The sequence below is a fragment of the Choristoneura fumiferana genome, chromosome 28 (genome assembly GCF_025370935.1).
Source record: "Choristoneura fumiferana chromosome 28, NRCan_CFum_1, whole genome shotgun sequence".
NCBI lineage: Eukaryota > Metazoa > Arthropoda > Insecta > Lepidoptera > Tortricidae > Choristoneura > Choristoneura fumiferana.
Window position 1 is genome coordinate 611,920 of NC_133499.1, and position 19,382 is coordinate 631,301.

General features: G+C 36.8%; 2 protein-coding genes across 2 annotated transcripts; both read right to left on the reverse strand.

Moving 5' to 3' along the window:
* Positions 1-659: 659 nt before the first annotated feature.
* LOC141443975 (uncharacterized) lies at positions 660-9,596 on the reverse strand. Its single transcript, XM_074109420.1, has 4 exons — positions 9,330-9,596; positions 8,354-8,543; positions 4,904-4,994; positions 660-3,292 (listed from the first exon to the last, which is right to left on the reverse strand). The coding sequence occupies exons 1-4, from the start codon at positions 9,473-9,475 to the stop codon at positions 2,790-2,792; spliced, it is 930 nt and encodes a 309-aa protein (XP_073965521.1). The 5' UTR covers positions 9,476-9,596; the 3' UTR covers positions 660-2,789.
* Positions 9,597-11,122: 1,526 nt separating this feature from the next.
* Positions 11,123-19,279, reverse strand: LOC141443978 (uncharacterized). Its single transcript, XM_074109423.1, has 7 exons — positions 19,168-19,279; positions 18,986-19,103; positions 18,185-18,334; positions 17,244-17,285; positions 16,971-17,092; positions 14,400-14,468; positions 11,123-11,595 (listed from the first exon to the last, which is right to left on the reverse strand). The coding sequence occupies exons 1-7, from the start codon at positions 19,202-19,204 to the stop codon at positions 11,507-11,509; spliced, it is 627 nt and encodes a 208-aa protein (XP_073965524.1). The 5' UTR covers positions 19,205-19,279; the 3' UTR covers positions 11,123-11,506.
* Positions 19,280-19,382: the final 103 nt, after the last annotated feature.

Below are 19,382 nucleotides of genomic sequence, written 5' to 3' on the forward strand. Positions count from 1 at the left end.
AAATGAAAATGCCCAAATACCAAGTCAATCCGATTACAGGAAGTTTCTTAGAATCTACAAGCAACTTTTGAATACAATGTTTTTTACATCTTACTTAAAAATAAAGCGAAAACTTGCAAAAACTTTATCATTACATTTAATTTGCGATTCCTTTTTTTTACTAACAAAATGCAGACACGTTTAGTTTAAAAGTACTAATTATACGCACAGAAACTTCTTTTTAACCCCCACGCGAAGAGAGGGGGAACCAAGTGTAGCCACTTGGACACTTTGGCTGTGTAGACTCAACAGTACAGTCTTAAAGTTTCTGATCTTAGGATGTCACATGTTTACCTATTTTGTAATTTTCCATCCTAACGCCTGTAATATGAAATGTAGTGCAATAAACAATTTTGAATTTTGAATTTTTATGAAAAAGGTTAAATACCAAATTCAAAGTCAAACCGCTCACAGGAAATGGTTCAAAATTTACTATAAGTATAGATAGCGCCACGAGAGTTGAATGATTACATACACAGGTACAGTCACGAGCGCTAATTTGGTAACTTAACATCGAATATCTATCATTTTGTATGACAATTCACGTGACCGGACAGAAAGAACTGATTGCACTTTTCTTCTTTTGAAGAATGAATGAAATTAATGAGTAAATGTCAAAATCCTGCTGTCATTCACTTCAACTCTAGTGGCACTATATATACTTTGATTCAAAACATAACTTACATACGTGAATTGCTAATTAAATAATACTTAAGTAAAGAGTTAGCCCGAATTGAGATCAATACATTTATTTACTAGCATTTGCCCGTGGTTTTGCACGCGTAAAGCATTAGGTCTGGCTGTTGAATTACTTGGGATTTTAGTAAATTCCCACGGGAATTTACAAAAATTACGTCATGATTTCATTTAAGTACATTTATTGACGAACAATGTGTCTACACTTATGGATAAAGTTTTAGTATTTTACATGGAATCCCGAGAAATATCGGGATAAAGTATAACCAACCTAAGTTTTTTACAAGAGGGACTGGTTAGATCATTTCCCTAAACTCGTTATTTCCTGGTGGCAAAATTTCTATTCGCGTTTTTCCCCCAAATGCTTTTTTCCCAATATGTTTTTTTACTGAAGCTTATTTTCACAGTAGAGTTTTTTCCCAATCAGAGTCGACACAGACACAGTGTCGACGGAGCTCCGATCACGCGGAGCTCCTACTTTTGTGTAGTTTTGTCCCTTCGGGCCGATGCAAACTTAACATAACCCAAACCAGTGCAGGTGGTAGGACCTTGTGCAAGGTCCGCCCGGATTGCTGCCACCATCTTGCTCGCTAATCCTGCCGTGAAGCAGCAGTGCTTGCACTGTTGTGTTTCGGCGTGGAGAGTAAGACAGCCGGTGAAATTACTGGCACTTGAGGTATCCCATCTTAGGCCTCTAGGTTGGCAATGCATCTGCAATAGCCCTGGTATTGCAGATGTTTATGGGCGGTGGTGAACTCTTACCATCAGGAGACCCACTTGCTCGTTTGCCATCCAGTCGAATAAAAAAAAACCTACCTATGTTTCTGAGTCGGTTTTGATTGGGAAAAAACGTTACTATGAAAATAAGCTTCAGTAAAAAAGCATATCGGGAAAAAAAGCGAAATTTTGCTACCAGGACATAACGATTTTTTTGTAAATGATTTACCAACTCACAAGAGGTCCAGCCGGGCTTCAAATTCCCATGGGAATTCCCAAAAAATACATCACAGTTTTTATTTCGGCTCTTTGCACCTGTCTTATCGGTTTGAAGATCTTTATTTCTCAAAAAAAATACAATAAATCACTTACTTGAGAAAGAAATATTACATACATAAACTAATGAGGGCTATCGTTTTTTGTCTTTCTAGATGGCGCCACTGTTGCGTGAGGTTTTTAAGTGTGGCTTTCAAAGTCTGTTATTACGGGCGTGAAAACAAAGTTTAGATTAAAATCATATTTAATACACCTTAAAACCGTACCATAAAAATATCCAGCAACCACAGTGCTGCATAGTCCCGTTTTGTTCGGAAAAAGGGAGGACAAAAGTTTCCGAAAGACAAAGCTGTCTCCAAACACAGACATTAATTGCCCCGTAACGCATACTTGCCATAATTAATTTCAGATGTTGCAAAATATTCACAAAATTATTCAAATTTAAATAAACCTGCATAGCTCACCCAAAAACTATGAGATTTGTCATTTCGGAGACCTCACGCTACACTAGCGCCTCTAGCGGCGAATTCATACGCGATAGCCCTCATTATTCCAGACGAAGCTTCATCCAAACCGCACCAACATTTAGCATAACACAAACTTTCGCATGTACAGCAGGAGCTATAGATCCAATTCACCTCTCTTTCACTCCACCTCTTCAACAACTATCTCCCTCTTAGTCACACCATAAGCAACATTCGGATGCTTTCTATCGTAATGCCTCAGAACATTTTGCTTATGCGAAAAATGCCTAAAACACACATCGCAGGAAAACAACTTTTCCTTTGTATGCGTTCTCATGTGATACTTAAGTCTACTTTCTCTAGGGAATTTCTTACTACATATATGACATACTAGATTCTTCACTTTACTATGCCGCAGCTCGTGCCGAAGCATATTATGTTTGTGGGCGAACAATTTCTTACACATACGGCATTCGAAAGGTTTTTCCCCAGTATGCTTACGCATATGAGGTTTGAGCAACGCCTTGTGCGTGAAGCTTTTGAAGCAAATATTACAAACGAAAGGCGTCTGACCCAGATGCACTTGCATATGTCTGATCAAAGTGCTTTTATGTTTAAAATTGTACAAACATATGTCGCAGTGGAACGGCTTTTCCGTAGTGTGACGCTGCAAGTGACTTTGAGCAGATATTCTTTTTCGAACACCTTATTGCATATATTACAAGTTATAGGATCGGTATTAGGTTTTTTACAGTTATGCCGCTGTTTATGTTTAAGCATATTGCCTCTTATAGAGAATGGGCGTTCGCATATATCACAAACAAAAGGCTTAACCTCCAAATGAGACTTCTTATGCTGTTCCAGATTAGAAGTCGTCCTAAATCTCTTCATACATTTCTCGCACTGATATTTCTTCTCCAAACTGTGCATGTACATATGCTTGTCATAGAAAGCCTTGTTGGTGTATTCTTTTGTACAGAACTCACATTTGTATACTTCCCTGTTATGTATCGGCATGTGGCGGAGCACGTTGCCGCGGTTTACGAATTTCTTGTTGCATATTGGACAGTGGAAAGAGCCGTTGAGGTTGGTCGATTGGGCTGAAAAATAAATTTATAATATGAGCATTTCTAAAAAAGTTTGTACATTTGATTTGAGACTCCGATTTGGATAAAAATTTGCAAGTATGTAGAGTGAACAATACTAAGTCCCAATAACATAAGTCTCTCAAAATGTCCCAATTGGTTTGTATGGAAATTCCCTTTTTTGTTACCAAATCTCTATGGATTTTCGGTAACAAAAAAGGAACTTTCCATACAAACATATTGGTCATGGGAAAGTCTAACAGCCTTATTCATAAAAAATCCTTAATTGAGGTTTGATCGGTCTGTTACTTAGCAGACTGATTAAGCTTGTTAGACGGTTGTCAAGAGTATGATTCATAAACGCTTGCTAGGAGTCTGCTAGTTGTTGAGCTGCTGATAGACGGATTAGACGCGTTATGTTGGCCACCTTGACAAATCAAAGACAAAAAATGGCCTAATCGATAATTAAAAAAAAATTGACAGCAGTGACAGCAAATTACCAGGTAAAAATAAAAAGCGAGATGTTTGTTTTCCCGCATTTCCGATCCGCATGTTTATGTTGTGCAAAAAGCCATAATTATGTTAATCATCCTTATTTTTTTTCATATTTATTGTTAATTTATTGTTGCTAATTTAGAGGATTTTTAAATACAAATTCCTGAAAATAATTTTTCCTGTTTTTTTTTAAATCTGCGTAGCCCTGCCTTCACTATAAATATCTTCGGTATGGTTTTTTGCTCTAGTCAAAGTCAGCTGTTCAAACTTGTGGCGGCCATTTTGTGACTTAGCAGGGAGATAAAGGAGGGTCTACGGTCCTCTAACTTTAGCAGAGCCTTGATCGACTGATTAGCGCTAACAGACGTTTATGAATCATGTTTTTTAGCATCGGGCCTTCAAGGAGCCTTCAAGAGGCTCTAACTTTTTATGAATAAGGCTGTTAAACTATAAGACATACGAAGACGTGTTCTTAGGATCTATGTCATCGATTTTATGAACAAGAAAAACTGCATTCAAACTTTTTTTTAAGCTTTTTTAAAAAAACAAACTTACATTGAAATAAATTCAATTGAATTTATTAGCATAAAGCGTGGTGTTACATTGATGTTATTTTGTATTATTATTGAGTTGATTAGGTCATTTTATTAACTTTGATATTTGGTTGTTCAGTATTTTGAATAGTTTACGAAATGTATGTTTAAAGAAATAATCCGTGTTCCTTGTTGTTGTTGTTAGTAATTCATGTGCGGAATTACATTTTAAATTTACCACGAGCTTTGCGGTGAAGGAAAACATCGTGAGGAAACCTGCACAAACCTGCGAAGCAATTCAATGGTGCGTGTGAAGTTCCCAATCCGCACTGGGCCCGCGTGGGAACTATGGCCCAAGCCCTCTTGTTCTGAGAGGAGGCCTGTGCCCAGCAGTGGGACGTATATAGGCTGGGATGATGATGATGATGATGATGAATCCTTATTGTACTAATTAATAAAACTTGTAATATATAATCGATGGTATTAAACTACTTCAAGACAAATTATAAGAACTGACCGTTCTGTGAATCGTTTTCGATGAAATGACATTCGGTGAAAAAAAAATTCGATGAAACTTAATCTGGTAAAAGCATCTTACCAGCCAGGGCGAAGTCTGTGTCGGACAAGTCCGGCAGTATGGTCTGCGGCGTCTTGGGTCGAGACGCGATCTGGACGGGAAGCACCGGTGGCTGTAATACAAGTTTTATACTAAACAACACAATACAAAAAAAAAATCTAACGGGAGAGCCCTTTAACAGGAGCAAATAATTAAAATATATATCATACTCGTCAAACTGAACATTAGTTCAGCAAAAAAAAAATCATTTATTCAGTAAATAGGCCGCAATGGGCACTTTTACACGTCATTTTTTAAACTACCAGCGCTTTCGGAAAGACCATCATTGCCAAGAAGAATGCGCCGCAAGAATCGAATCGCTACATGGCTTAGAGCAGGGTTTCTCAAACTTATGGCTCCACGTACCCCTGTTAAAGTTTATAGACGACAGCGAACCCCTACCAACAACAAAGTAATAAAACTGGCTGTTGGAGAAACTAAGTTTTTATTTCAATCATCATGATAATATAATGTGTAGCGTCCAGATAAGCATTACCCCGCTAGCCGCAGTCGGTTCCACGTGTTGGCAATACTGTAAACATCTGCAACACGGCGCGTGGAACTGCGCGGCGTATTCGAGTTCATTTGAATTGCCCAGAAGGCCAGTCGAGAAGCGGAGCGACATTCTTCCGGCGACGTGGTCCTGAACAGAACTATTCATTGCGCGAAACTCATTTCCTTCCTTTCCCTAGTTTAATATTCCATTGTAAATACTTTCCTTTTGATAATCTTTATTATACGTTCGTGTGCCTCTAAATCCCTTTTCATTTAATCATCGAAGCCCAGGAGCGCACCTACAAATGTATATTATTTATTTCAATAAAAGGTAACAAATATAGGTAAGAATCGTCTTGCCAACGAAAATACAAACTGAAACAAACAACAACAAACAAATAAGTGCTTAACAAATTTGGAGTTGAAATAAAAAATACAAAAAGACTCCAAAAACCAATCTTAATCATCTTGCCAGTCTTGCAGCCACCATCACGTAAACCTTGTCGCGAACCCCCTACCGTCGAATAGCGAACCCCTACCCCACTTTGAGAAACCCTGGCTTAGAGCAACGCGGGCTTCCTACCGGAAGGGAGTAGCCTTAGCGGTACATTACCTTTAAAATAGTTCGGGCGTTTGTTGCGGAGGGAAATGTGTCAAATCATCATCATTTGTATGTGGAAAAAGTACCCTCTACATAACATGATAAGTTTACGCCAATCTAATTCAAAGTCTAATAGATAGACATTATTTAGGTGAAGAGAGAAGCCGTGGTGGCCGAGTGGTTTGACCTATGGCCTCTCAAGCAGAGGATCGTGGGTTCAAACCGCGGCTCGCACCTCGTGAGTTTTTCGAAATTCATGTGCGAAATTACATTTCAAATTTACCACGAGCTTTACGGTGAAGGAAAACAGGGTGAGGAAACCTGTACAAGCCTGCGAAGCAATTCAATGGTGTGTGTGAAGTTCCCAATCCGCACTGGGCCCGCGTGGGAACTACTGCCCAAGCCCTCTCATTCTGAGGGGAGGCCTGTGCCCTGCAGTGGGACGTATATAGGCTGGGATGATGATGATGATGATGATTTAGGTAGAGTTCATAAGTGAGAAGTCTGTATGACAGATCAAAAATGCCACGAAAATTCCGCTCTCTGCTGATCACTATATAATCGCCTATATCATATGTTTAGAGATCGATAAGACCGCCTAAATATTGTCTACCCTGCAATTTATTTGTGTATAATTATCATAATGAAAATGATTTGTTGTGTTGTACTGCCGTCATAATGAAAAGGGACACAACTATTTTTTTGTGATATTGAGTTTCAGTATAAGGAAAAAACCGGCCAAGAGCGGCCAAAATAGGGTTCCGTAGCCATTACGAAAAAATTAAGTAATATTTTTCTAAGAATTTCGTATTTTATACGGAATCTTCCAAGTAGGCATATTTTATACCTTAGGCTGCTATTTAAGAGTAAAACTACTAATAATTCTCAAGCAAACTTAGCTGTTATAGTTTTCCTTGAAAGTTTGATACACTTAGTACCATCCTGATTTTTTTCAAATTTTTCCACCCACCAGTTTAGATTTTAGAGAGGGGGGGAACGCTCGATTTTAATGAAAATTCATTTATTTATTTGTACATTCAAATTTGCACTTTAAAGTTGAATATTTCGCAAAAAATCAATAAATCGAAAAATCGTCTTAGCAAACCCCTAATGGTTTTAAAAGACCTATTCAATGATACCCCACACTATAGGGTAGGATGAGAAAAAAAAAACACCCCCACTTTACGTCTATGGGAGGTAACCTAAAAAAAAATATTTTTTGAATTTTTTATTGTACCATTTTGTCGGCATAGTTTAACTATATATCCGTGCAAAATTACAGCTTTCTATGATTGATAGTCCCTGAGCAAAGCCGCGGACGGACGGACAGACAGACAGACAGACAGACATGGCGAAACTATAAGGGTTCCGTTTTTTGCCATTTTGGCTCCGGAACCCTAAAAAAAGGAAATTTTGTACATTTATTAGAGAAATACATGTTGGAGATACCATTAGCCCAAAGGGCACAAATGCCTGAGATATTTAGATTTACTACTACATATATTGAAGCAGAGGCATATTTGGCTATGGTTAAAATGCTTAGTTAAATTTGAGTGATATTAAAAAATAAAGGGCCTCTGTACTATGTAGGCCAGGGTTTCTCAAAGTGGGGTACGCGAACCCCTAGGGGTTCGCTATTCGACGGTAGGGGGTTCGCGACAAGGTTTACGTGATGGTGGCTGCAAGACTGGCAAGATGATTAAGATTGGTTTTTGGAGTCTTTTTGTATTTTATATTTCAACTCCAAAGTTACTTATTTGTTGTTGTTTTTGTTTCAGTTTGTATTTTCGTTGGCAAGACGATTCTTACCTATATTTGTTACCTTTTATTGAAATAAATAATAAATAATATAGGTGCATTATATATTATGATGATGATTGAAATAAAAATAACCTTAGTTTCTCCAACAGTCAATTTTATTACTTTCTTTGGGGGCAGGTAGGGGTTCGCTGTCGTCTAGAAACTTTAACAGGGGTATGTGGAGCCTTAAGTTTGAGAAACCCTGATGTAGGCTAACCCCCTGTCTCACCATTCATTGGTTGAATTAATTTGATGGATAAATGTGATACCGTCTCTGTTTGTTTTGTTCGAATAGACGGAGACGCCATAAAATTAATCAATGGGGGGTGAAAAAGCCTTTAAATGTGCTTAATTTTAACGACAGGCATGACAGGCATGGCGGTCTGTAAACCGGCAGGAATCTACCGAATTATTGGAAACTTAAAGTTTGGATGGCAGTTCTAAAAACTGGTTTCGAAGCTTTTCAAAACTATGTGATAAGGAATTCACTTTTTGTTTTCTTTGAAGTAATAAAAGAGCTTGTACAAATAACTTACTTGGCTGACATAGGTTACATCGTCGGGATCCGCAGGCTCCACTTTGATTATAATATTTTCTGGCGGTCCAGAGACTTGTACATCTATCTGCTCGGTAGGATTCAGTATGTTCGTCTGTTCGTTCTCTACATACTTTGGGGGCTCGTGCTTGATAGGACAATCTAGATAGTCTGGAGGCTCTTGCTTTATGCTAACAATAAAACAGAAATCACACTATTAATTAGAAAATAAATTTCTTAAATATTTTATTGTTTTTTTTTTACATGCTACGGGCCAACACCAGTTGGCGCGGGTAAACTGCGCGGCGCACGGCTGTGGGCGCGGGTCCGTCAATCCATCATTTCAAAGTTCAATATCTCAAAAAAAAAGGATGAACCATTTTTAATAAAAGATTAATAAGAAACACCAAAAGGAACCAACCAAAAGTTGAAAATGCCCGACTTTTTCACTTCTAAGTTCAATATCTCAAAAACGGCTGAACCGGTTTTGGTAAAACATGTCTAAGAACCATCGCTAGAAAACCTGCTTTCAAATAAAAAAACCGCATTCAATTCGGTCCACCGATTTAAGAGCTCCGGTGCCACATACAGACAGACAGACACACATAGCGGTCAAACTTACAACACCTCGCGTTGGGGGTTAAAAAATCGTATTGATATCAGTTTGACACAGACAGACAGACGTGGCGTCAAATTTAACACCCCTATTTTTGCGTCGGGAGTCAAAAATTAGGCCAAAACACACACAGACATAACACTACATACACAGATGCACATGTAAACACAAACAACCCCCTGGCAACGCAAACATCTTTGCACCGAAAGGCAAATCCGACACCGCAACTTGCGGTCCGCAGGTAGGTAGTCTATAAATTGGGCCAAGAAACTATCCCGTTACATATCGGTAATATTGAAATAAGATGTTCTGACAGGGACAGTAAAACAGAAAATATATAGCTTGAAAATAGTCGACGTACCTGATTGTGATAGTTGGTTCTATTTTTATGTTTACGAACTCAGTTTCCATTCCAGATTCGGCTTCATTGGAACTATGCTCGATTCCGGCGCTTGCATCAGGTGATTCCGGGCACGGCTCGGGCTTAATATATATTTCGGATGCCATTGTGGATAGCTTGTCCTGTTAAGAACTACCAGGCGATCGGATGGCGCTAGTGTTATCAGTTTTACATATGAATTTTATTGAATTTCGATCACTGAAGAGACATCAAACATTTCTTTTTTTAGCTTGACAGTGGATATTTTTACGTTCAGTTTTTTTCTTTTAAGTTCATCGTTTGCGGTTGCGGTTGTAGCAAAGAAATCTAGCCCATACAGCTTTTTTCGATAACTTGTAGTAGTAGTTAAGTAAGCGTTATAATAAAATGTGTGCAATTTTCTATTACAAAATTTCATTTTTAGTTTAAACTTAATAGTAACATTAAAAATCATCCGTTACAGGAGATCCTATCGCGAGTCGGAACGTAAATGTTTTTTTTTTCTAAATGTAGAAATTGCTTGGTTGACAGCAATGACAGTAATATAAATGTTGCCAGGACTGAATTTGAACGAATAGTTGTACTATGTACTCGGATGAATCGATAGTCGTTTAAATTTCATCATCGAATGCATGTGTATGATTAAAATAAAGCTCAAATTATTATATAAAACCCAGCATTATTATATAAAACAAAAGTTGTTAAATTCAAGATTTTTAGATAAAACCACTGTTGACGTATCAGTCATTGAAAATTGTGCGTCATCACTAAATACGACGGACCGGCTGAGGACTTTGAACACCTAACAAGTGATGCGAAGTTGTATCTTCTGCGAAATTGTAATTTTTAATTTAAGTTATAATATCAATTGCATGAGATAATTTTTTGAAAAATGTATTAACCAGTGTGTAATCGCCATACGATAAATAAATAAATTGAAAATTGAAATATGTAAGTTTAAATATTTGAAACGATTTGGATATTGGACATAAAAAAACACATAATCACAACAAAAATACAGTAAAAAGATGAATAGATTCAATATACCACGCAGATACTTAATTAGTTTTATTCTAATCAGTGTGCCAGCCTTAGTTTAAAAAAATACCGGAGTACAGTCAACGTCATAAATAAGTGATCATTTCTGTGCCTTCTCGCTTTCAGTCGGTACACAATTTCGTATAGCTTTTCAAACATGACGTTAAAGTGACAAGGTACAATAGGTATCACTTATATATGACTTTGACTGTACAACACATAATATATATATTTACTATACTTTAAAGATTTTTAAAAGAAAAGTCTTTTATTTCTCCATTTTTAACATATTTCAAAAAACAAGATCCATACGACATTCGGCAGTGCTAGTTATGTTAGTATAATATCTATTATTGTTTATTTTTTAACTGGGTGAGAGATCTGATCTTTAGACTTTGTTGAATTTGTTGTAGGTTGAAGATGCATGGGATGTCTCCATCTCAGTGTGCCTGTTGGCAAAGGCTCTAGGATACCCTTGCGTTATAATTAGGCTCCACTTTTCTTGTCTAGATCTCAACATATGGCCAGTCCATCTCCATTTCTGTAGGTCTATTCTTTCCAGGATGTCGGTTAGTTTGGTTATGATAATCATTCAGAAAATACGTAAGTGAGTTCCAATAAGTAATAGGTATTTTATAATAAACCGTGAATTTTTGACAATATTACATTTTTTTTTTTGATGTAGTAGGTAAATCACTAACCTGGTGGACTAAAAATAAATCAAAATATAACGAAAACTCAATACAAACTCATTTATTGAATCAGGCGTTACTTTGCGGAGGTCCATATTAATGAACAATGTCCAATTACTTTGCTCACCCGCGATTACGATAGCTACGTTAGACTCAAACATCTGATAGCGTGTCACGGTTGTGTTACTCTGACGATGAACCCTGGTTGAGTTCGAAACGAGTCTGTGCAATGTGGTGGTGGTGACAGGTGAGTTTATGTAATGTGTGATGTTATGGCATGGAGGCGGACTAGCTGAATAAACACACATTTGTTGCTTAGACGTAGCTATCGTAAGTAAGTAGTTGTTTATAGTCAAATAAAAACATATTTTTTTTCCTTGTGCTTTTGAAAACCTCCACATTGAATATCTCCTTTCACACTTAGATTGTTCACCCATGGTTCCTTGTTGTGGTCTTCTGAGTGGTTGTTTTCTTCCATAAATCTTTCTCATATTTTCTTTTTCGGTTTATTGTCTCCTCTGTAAAAAAAAACTTACATTTTCATTGTCCCCTCGATAATAATATGTTTCATGTAAGTTGCGTTAAATTATGGCCAGTACAGTATCTAACACCAATATCTCACACAACAAAGGTTGCCTTTCAACCAGAAATGTACGAGGATGTGTGCCAAGAAATATGCTTTTCATGAATTCATAGGAACGCTTCATTTACCTCGACTGGTACCAATCATTTGGCAAAATACGTTTCAACAAATATTCATTTAACTCAAAATATATTTTATTAAGTTATTCAATCTCTAAAAACAAACATAATAAAACATAATTAAACTATAGATAGAAAATTTGGCCTAAATCGCCATCCCAGCCAGGCGCCCAGAAGGCTGGCCGTATTTCCTCGTTGTATAGCGATACTTATACGCTGTACGAAATGGCCAGCCCTCTGGTCGCCCGAGGCCTCTATTAGGTGCGTCGACAAATCTTTATACAGCCGACGCGCACTTGACCCCCAAGGCCCCAAGGTTTCAACACCAAATGCTGCAAACATGTAGCTGGTTCCCAGGGCGGCATATTTGCGGCGTTTGAGGCTTTCATTTAACTAACAACATTTTCCAAGCGCTTGTTTTGTTTCACAAATTAATCGCTTTATAAAAATCACATTTCACAAATTTTGTCATTTCACAAACTCTTTATTTTAATTCTCTTTAAATAACAAATCAGGTTACCTAATGATCGCCGACAATTTACAAAATGCCAAATTGACATGATTTCATATTTCTAAGACTATAATTTGATTCGTTCTCTGCATTCTGTTTGGAAAGAGAAAAACGCTGATATTTTTTAAATTTCGCTACAACTATTAATTAATTTATTACAATTTTTTTAAGATGTGCTTATTCTAAAAGGGCATAACTCCAAAACTACGACACAATAGATCCATTACTTTTGTCTAGTCTCTTAAAAAAAGATCACGTAAATCTGACGTCGACGTTGCATAGAGACAATATCAAAATTATGACAGCTCCTTTTTCTGGTGATAAAGGCAAAGGAAACATATCTATTCTGTTGTAGTGTTAGCAAATTCAGACATTTTTGTATTTTTTTTAATATGGAGAAATCAATTATAATAAATATTTTCCCATGTTTCAGGAGGCAAAACTCTTTCGATTCCTGTAGTAATTAACAGATGTTAAAAAAATGAAATCTTGTCAATTGTTCGGCAAGCGTGGACGGCTGCTTTGCAACCCCCCCTTACTGCCAAACCCTAGCTGAATCGGTTGAAATTTAGATTCTAAACAAGGCAGAATATGCTTACAACAAATTTTGGAGGCCAAACGTCTGAAAGTAGAACAAATTGTTATGGGACGAACGCTGACGACTTTTTTGGCTAAAGCACAAAGATTACATAACTTAGCGCGGTATAGAGTAGAAATTACTTCCCTATTTACTTAGGTTAGGTTAGAACTAGGACCTTAAGGAATGCGAAACGAACGAGACATGAAAACCAAATCCTAACAATACGGTATTTGACTATTTTGTATATGTTTTATAAATTAAAACTACACAATACCTGTTATCGAATACAAAACAAATTTTTAAGCTACCTTTAAAAATAACAAAGTTATAAAGGTTTGAATTTCATGATTAGACAGAGAAAGACATACTGGCATGTGACGTCACACGCCAGTACCGCCATACTTGCTGCATAGAGAAAAGCGTTTGAGAACGAGACAGGTATATAGATTTTTCAAAAAATCATTATAAATCCAATTTTCAACCGATTTAAATTTTCCTTCGCTAAACACTATCTGTATATGATACTAAACCATAATCGGGTTCTGCCTTTCCCCAGAATTATTATTGTTTGCCAAATGTTTTATTTGCCAACTGTTCCATTTCCCAACTCTCAATTTTCTCTGAAACCAAAAATGTATCTCAGTGTATTTTCTTATGCTTTTATTGAACACAGTACCTACTTAGGTTAGGTTGGTTTTTTTTTGTTAAAGTTCCAAAAAGAACATGGTTTCATAGAAAATCGTGAGTTGGGAAATGAAACAGTTCCGCAAATGAAACAGTTGGGAAAAGGCAGAGAACCACTTTCTATGATCGTCTTAGCATATGTATGACGTGGAGGTCCACCTCCACACTGTACAGTAAGACACATACAAACACCACAAACACAACTATCACCACCATCACACTACACTGACAAGTTTCATCCTCAGAGCAACACAGTGTGGAGGTGGTGGAACTGCATGAACTCCTATCTGTTGCATAATATTATTTTATGCAACTGTATCGTAATAGGGATCCTTAAACACAAAAATAGGGACACATGAGTGTTTTAAGGCCTAATTACGTACAGTTGTATACAATATTTTATCTATATCCATATATTAAATCCTCTATCCTGTGTTCAAGAACCATTGAGAATGACTTGCATTAACAAGAACTAGGTAGGTATGTCTGCCCCACGAGCTGCGCCCGCGACGACCTGCTGCTGCACGTGGTCGTCGCTCCAACCGTGCTGTATGATATATGAAATCTCATTAAGATACAGCCGTGTTCATAATAGAATCCAATGTCACAACCAATGTCGTAATGCTGGTCATTACCTATGGTTTTTGAACGCATAATTGAGGATTTACTATATGGGTGTAGATAAATTAGATTTATCAGAAGATTGCGGGTAAGCAAACTAATTGTTTTGCTCGTAGGTCTATTGGATGCGGGAGTTACGAGGCTGGTCGCTGTGGCGTTCATTGTGGGAGGCCTATCCCCAGCAGGGGGCGTCTTTCATCCAGCGATGACAATGATGTACTCACCAAGTGCCATGGGCATGGCCGACCACCCGCCCGTGTTCCGACAGTGCCGTAGATGAACCGGATAAAAACCTGGAATTTTATTTGGCTCAAGATTACAGTAACTATACATTATAATAATAACTTGCACATTTTTTAGAAAACATATACCATAAATTATTCTTTATTGCACTCTAAAAATCAGACACAATGTTTTTGTATTTATATTTTATTGTACTTTTTAGGGTTCCGGAGCCAAAAGGGCAAAAACGGAACCCTTACAGTTTCGCCATGTCTGTCTGTCTGTCTGTATGTCCGTCCGCGGCTTTGCTCAGGGACTATTGATGCTAGAAAGCTGTAATTTTGCACGGATATATATATATATATATATATACACACACACATATATATATTATATATATATATATATATATATATATATAAACTATGCCGACCAAATGGTACAATAAAGATTTAAAAAAAAAAAATATTGTACCTCCCATAGACGTAAAGTGGGGTTTTTTTTCTCATCAAACCTTATAGTGTGGGGGTATCGTTCGATAGGTCTTTTAAAACCATTAGGGGTTTGCTAAAACGATTTTTCGATTCAGTGATCTGTTTGCGAAATATTCAACTTTAAAGTGCAAATTTGCATTATAATCGAGCGGCCTCCCCCCCCCTCTAAAATCTGAACCGGTGGTGGAAAAATTTGAAAAAATTCAGCATGGTAGTAAGTATATCAACGGCTAAGTTTGCTTGAGAATTATTGGTAGTTTAAGAGTAAATAGCAGCCTAAGGTATAAAATATACCTAAACTTGGAAGATTCCGTATAAAATACGAAATCCTTAGAAAAATATCACTTAATTTTTCCGTAATGGCTACGGAACCCTATTTTGGCCGTGTCCGACACGCCCTTGGCCGGTTTTTATGTAAATATTGTTGTATTGTACTGTATAACTGCATTATACATAAAACATATGAATTTAACAGGCAAACTTATCTTATGAAGGAAGGGAAAGGGAAATCAGTACTTACGGATCACTGAAAAAACGAAGCAATTTAACGTTTTTATATGAGCAGGAAACAATAATGTACAACTCGGAATGTACACGCAATAATGTACGACGTGATAATCCGTAGCATTATTGCTTCCGATTATCATGCCTTTCATTATGATAGTCGCGCATTATCAGGGCGTACAAAATATTGCGCGCACAGCGAATGAATTTTTAACAAGTCTATTTATGTTTATGTAATAGAAACCATAATAAAATTAATATTTAAAGGTTTAATAATATCTATAATAAATTATACGTTTATTATTCAACCTTTTTAATGACCTCAAGATGAGGCTTTTTGCAGTATTAAAAAATAAGTGTGACATTAGTACAATAAGTTCTAGGTTCAAATTACAATGCATGTTATGAGTATGAATTTGTATTGTATCTACTAGACAATTTTTCCTTTTTTTTGGACTATCAGTGGTGTAGCGGTATAGCACGCGGTACGGATTACCGAGGACCTGGGTTCGATTCCCAGTGATGGTCTTATTTTTCTGTTTTTTCTGTGCATCTATATTTCAGTTTGTATTTTCAATTTCGGTTTTACGGGATGACCGTAAAAGTAAAAATTCGGAATTGAAATAAAAAAATACAAAAAGATTCCAAAAAACCAATCTTACTTTTTTATGGGTTTAAATGTGATTATTATATTTGTTTCTTAATAATCGGATTATATTTAAAAAAAAGTGTTTGTTTTGTGAACAGGTAGGTATAAATGTGGTTTTATTCTTATGTTACAATTAAATCATGTTCTCGCTGCTCAGGTGAAAAATTTTATGTGTCACACGAGACCAAAGTTTTTTTGCATCTCGGGTATTTGAATCCCTTGCTGCTCTTAGGATTCTAACCTAGAATCACTCGCTCACGCTCGTGATTCAATTATAGAATCCTTCGCTTACTCGGGATTCAAAATCAACACTCGCAACAAAAAACAACTTTGCTCTCTTGTTGCACTAATAACTATTATTCACTTTAGGCAAACAAAATCTACCACCGCTTCGGAAAAACCTCTGTTGAGAAGAATCCGGCAAGAAACTCAACGAGGTATATTTTTTTATATAGATTTACAATATTATTACAACCAGATGGCCCAGTGGTTAGAGAACCTGACTACGAAGCTTGAGGTCCCGGGTTCGATTCCCGTGTCGGGGCAGATATTTGTATCAAAAATACGAATGTTTGTTCTCGGGTCTTGGGTGTTTACTATGTATTTACGTATGTATCTATCTATATAATTACATTTATCCGTTGCTTAGTACCCATAACACAAGCTTTGCTAAGCTTACTTTGGGACTACGTCAATTGGTGTGAATTGTCCCGTGATATTTATTTATTTATTTATTAGATGATATCTATACATCACAAGCACTTAACACAACTTCATGTTTAAACATAGATTCGCTATTTGGAGTAAGGGATCGCCAATGAGCTTAGACGTGATGAAGTAACAAACACAAACAGACTTACAAACTTTCACATTTACGATATTAGTGGGAGGGATTGTCTTACAAATCTTATAATTAATGAGCTTACTTTTATTCCACCGATACCCTTTCCAATTCTCTCTCTCCAGTTCACACAAGTTGTCAAAAGACATGAAAATTTGTGCATCCCGCCACTCCGTGTGGAATTTCCGCCCGCAAACTGGTCCGTACCTGATGGATGACAAGGCTCTTTACTATGAAAAAAAAACAATTAGGTACGAAGTGCTAAATTCTAACTTCATTGATATATCACAATAACTCGATCAAAAGAAAAGAGGAAAATCATCTTCCCCATTCCCTTCCCAATTCTCAACCAACTTACTTCATGACAATTTCAGGGCAGTACTTTTGATATCCGGGGTCCCTGAAAAAAATAAAATTAAGCTTTTATAGGTAGATTCATTCACGATGACGCGTGCCGTGGTTCTTATTACAATGTCATTAATGGCTAAGTTTGACAAAATCACGTGTCTTCCGGATGGCACTAGGTATAATTAGTAACAGCTGTATTAGCCGCAACATCGTAAATCTCACAGAGATAGAATAGAATGGAATCGAAAGGAAGAATTGAATGAAAAAAAAACTACAAGGAAGAAAATAAGTCTAGTGGTCTAGAACTCTGTCAAGAAGCTCATTTAAGGTTCAACAGTCGGGTCCCATTACTAAGATTTTTTGAGCTGGTTACGATTTGAATGGGTCCCGACTGTTGAACCTTAAATGAGCTTCTTGACAGAGTTCTAGACCACTAGACTTATTTTCTTCCTTTTAGTTTTTAAGGCAGTTTTTATGACTGTGAAAATAGTAGATTAAAAGTATTATAACCCATATTTATATATATATATATATATATAGAAATTGGGCTAATTATTAGCTTTCATTTGATTGCTATATTGTTACAATACAAAAAAAAAATATTCCTTCGCCATATTTTTTTTCGCAGACGCCATATTGAAATATTATATACCTTATGTTACTCCGACAGTTATGACGAATCCAATAATACCTCATATGTTAGAATCCGTCAAGCCCTTTAGGCTGCAGCGAGGCCCAAAGAAATGGACATACATACCCACATACATATATACATACGTACATACGCTCGAAAAACATAACCCTCCTTCGGGCAGTCGGGTAAAAATGGAACGAAGTAGGTAAGTAAAATCGTGACGCTTACGGCACGTCACTGCGATTCAGTATCGTCTCCGTATTTTAAGCAGCGGCGTGGCCGCTCCTTTACCTGTTAATACTAAATACTGTTTGTACCTGTGCATTGCCCATTCTCCTCCAGGCCAGTAAGGAATGTATTCGTTCTCTACAGTAGTTGCGGACGTGGTGGCAGAGAGCACTCCGGTCGTGCCCGTCTGCCCCTGCCGGAGGACCGGAAAGAAAGGCCGCCCACGAATATCATAGTTCCTGATAAAAAATACAAATATTTCATTTTTAATACAAGCTATTTTCTGTTATTTTGACGGTACTTGATTTGTAATCCATATTTTTACCAAATTTTAACAATCAATACTGACAGTGAGTTACAGTTTGATTATCCCATACTAAAATAATATGTTCTCATAAATGAATCTTTCCTTCCTTATTATTTTCAGCGGCGTGACCCATTAAAAGCAAAATTTGTGATAATGTGATTTACACCCCTCTGAACCAAAAGTTTACTAAGTCTTAAAGTACATCTGATTCAATCCTTGTGTTTTCACCAGGGCGTATAGCGCACGTATCTCTGTAACCATACAGTTCGCATCCAATTGGAGTACATTAACAAAAACTACAAGAAGTTCTAAGCCATTCGTCAATAGAAGACGTTTATATAACATTAGAAACAACAAAACTATAATTTTATTTATTTATTTTTTCAGTTTTTTGCTTCTCCTGAAAAGTTGTGTTTTGTGGTTTACGCCCTTTGAGCCCCAAGGTATCGAATATGAAGCACTTTATACTAAAGGTAGCATTTCGATAATGGATACAGTAACTGCGACCACAACTCACGACCGCGACCGCATAATATGTTTGGAGAATGCATTAAACTATTACAGTAACTGAATGGTAAATTACATCACAGGATAAATGTATCCCTGGTTCCTGCGGCTCAGATCACCATGGATCCCTTTCAAATGCTTTCCTTGGGTAGATGGATTCGTCGTCAAGCAACGCCCCACATTGAAAACTGTTACTGGAATAAGACATTTATTACGAAAATGTTTTTTTCCTAATAAATTTAAAGCGTTAAAACTTACAAAACAAAAAAATTAAGTATAAATATTGTTTCTCCATGTTTCATATCACTGTGTTAACTTTACTTAAATTGAATTCCACGCTCAATTGAAAAGTTAATTGTTTTGATTAAATCAATGAAATATAGTTTTTTTACTCATTTACTTCTATCGAAAGGCTCGATTGTACTGCTCTGTGATCAGCAACTCGATGGAAATGTCATCGTTGAGCTCATGCA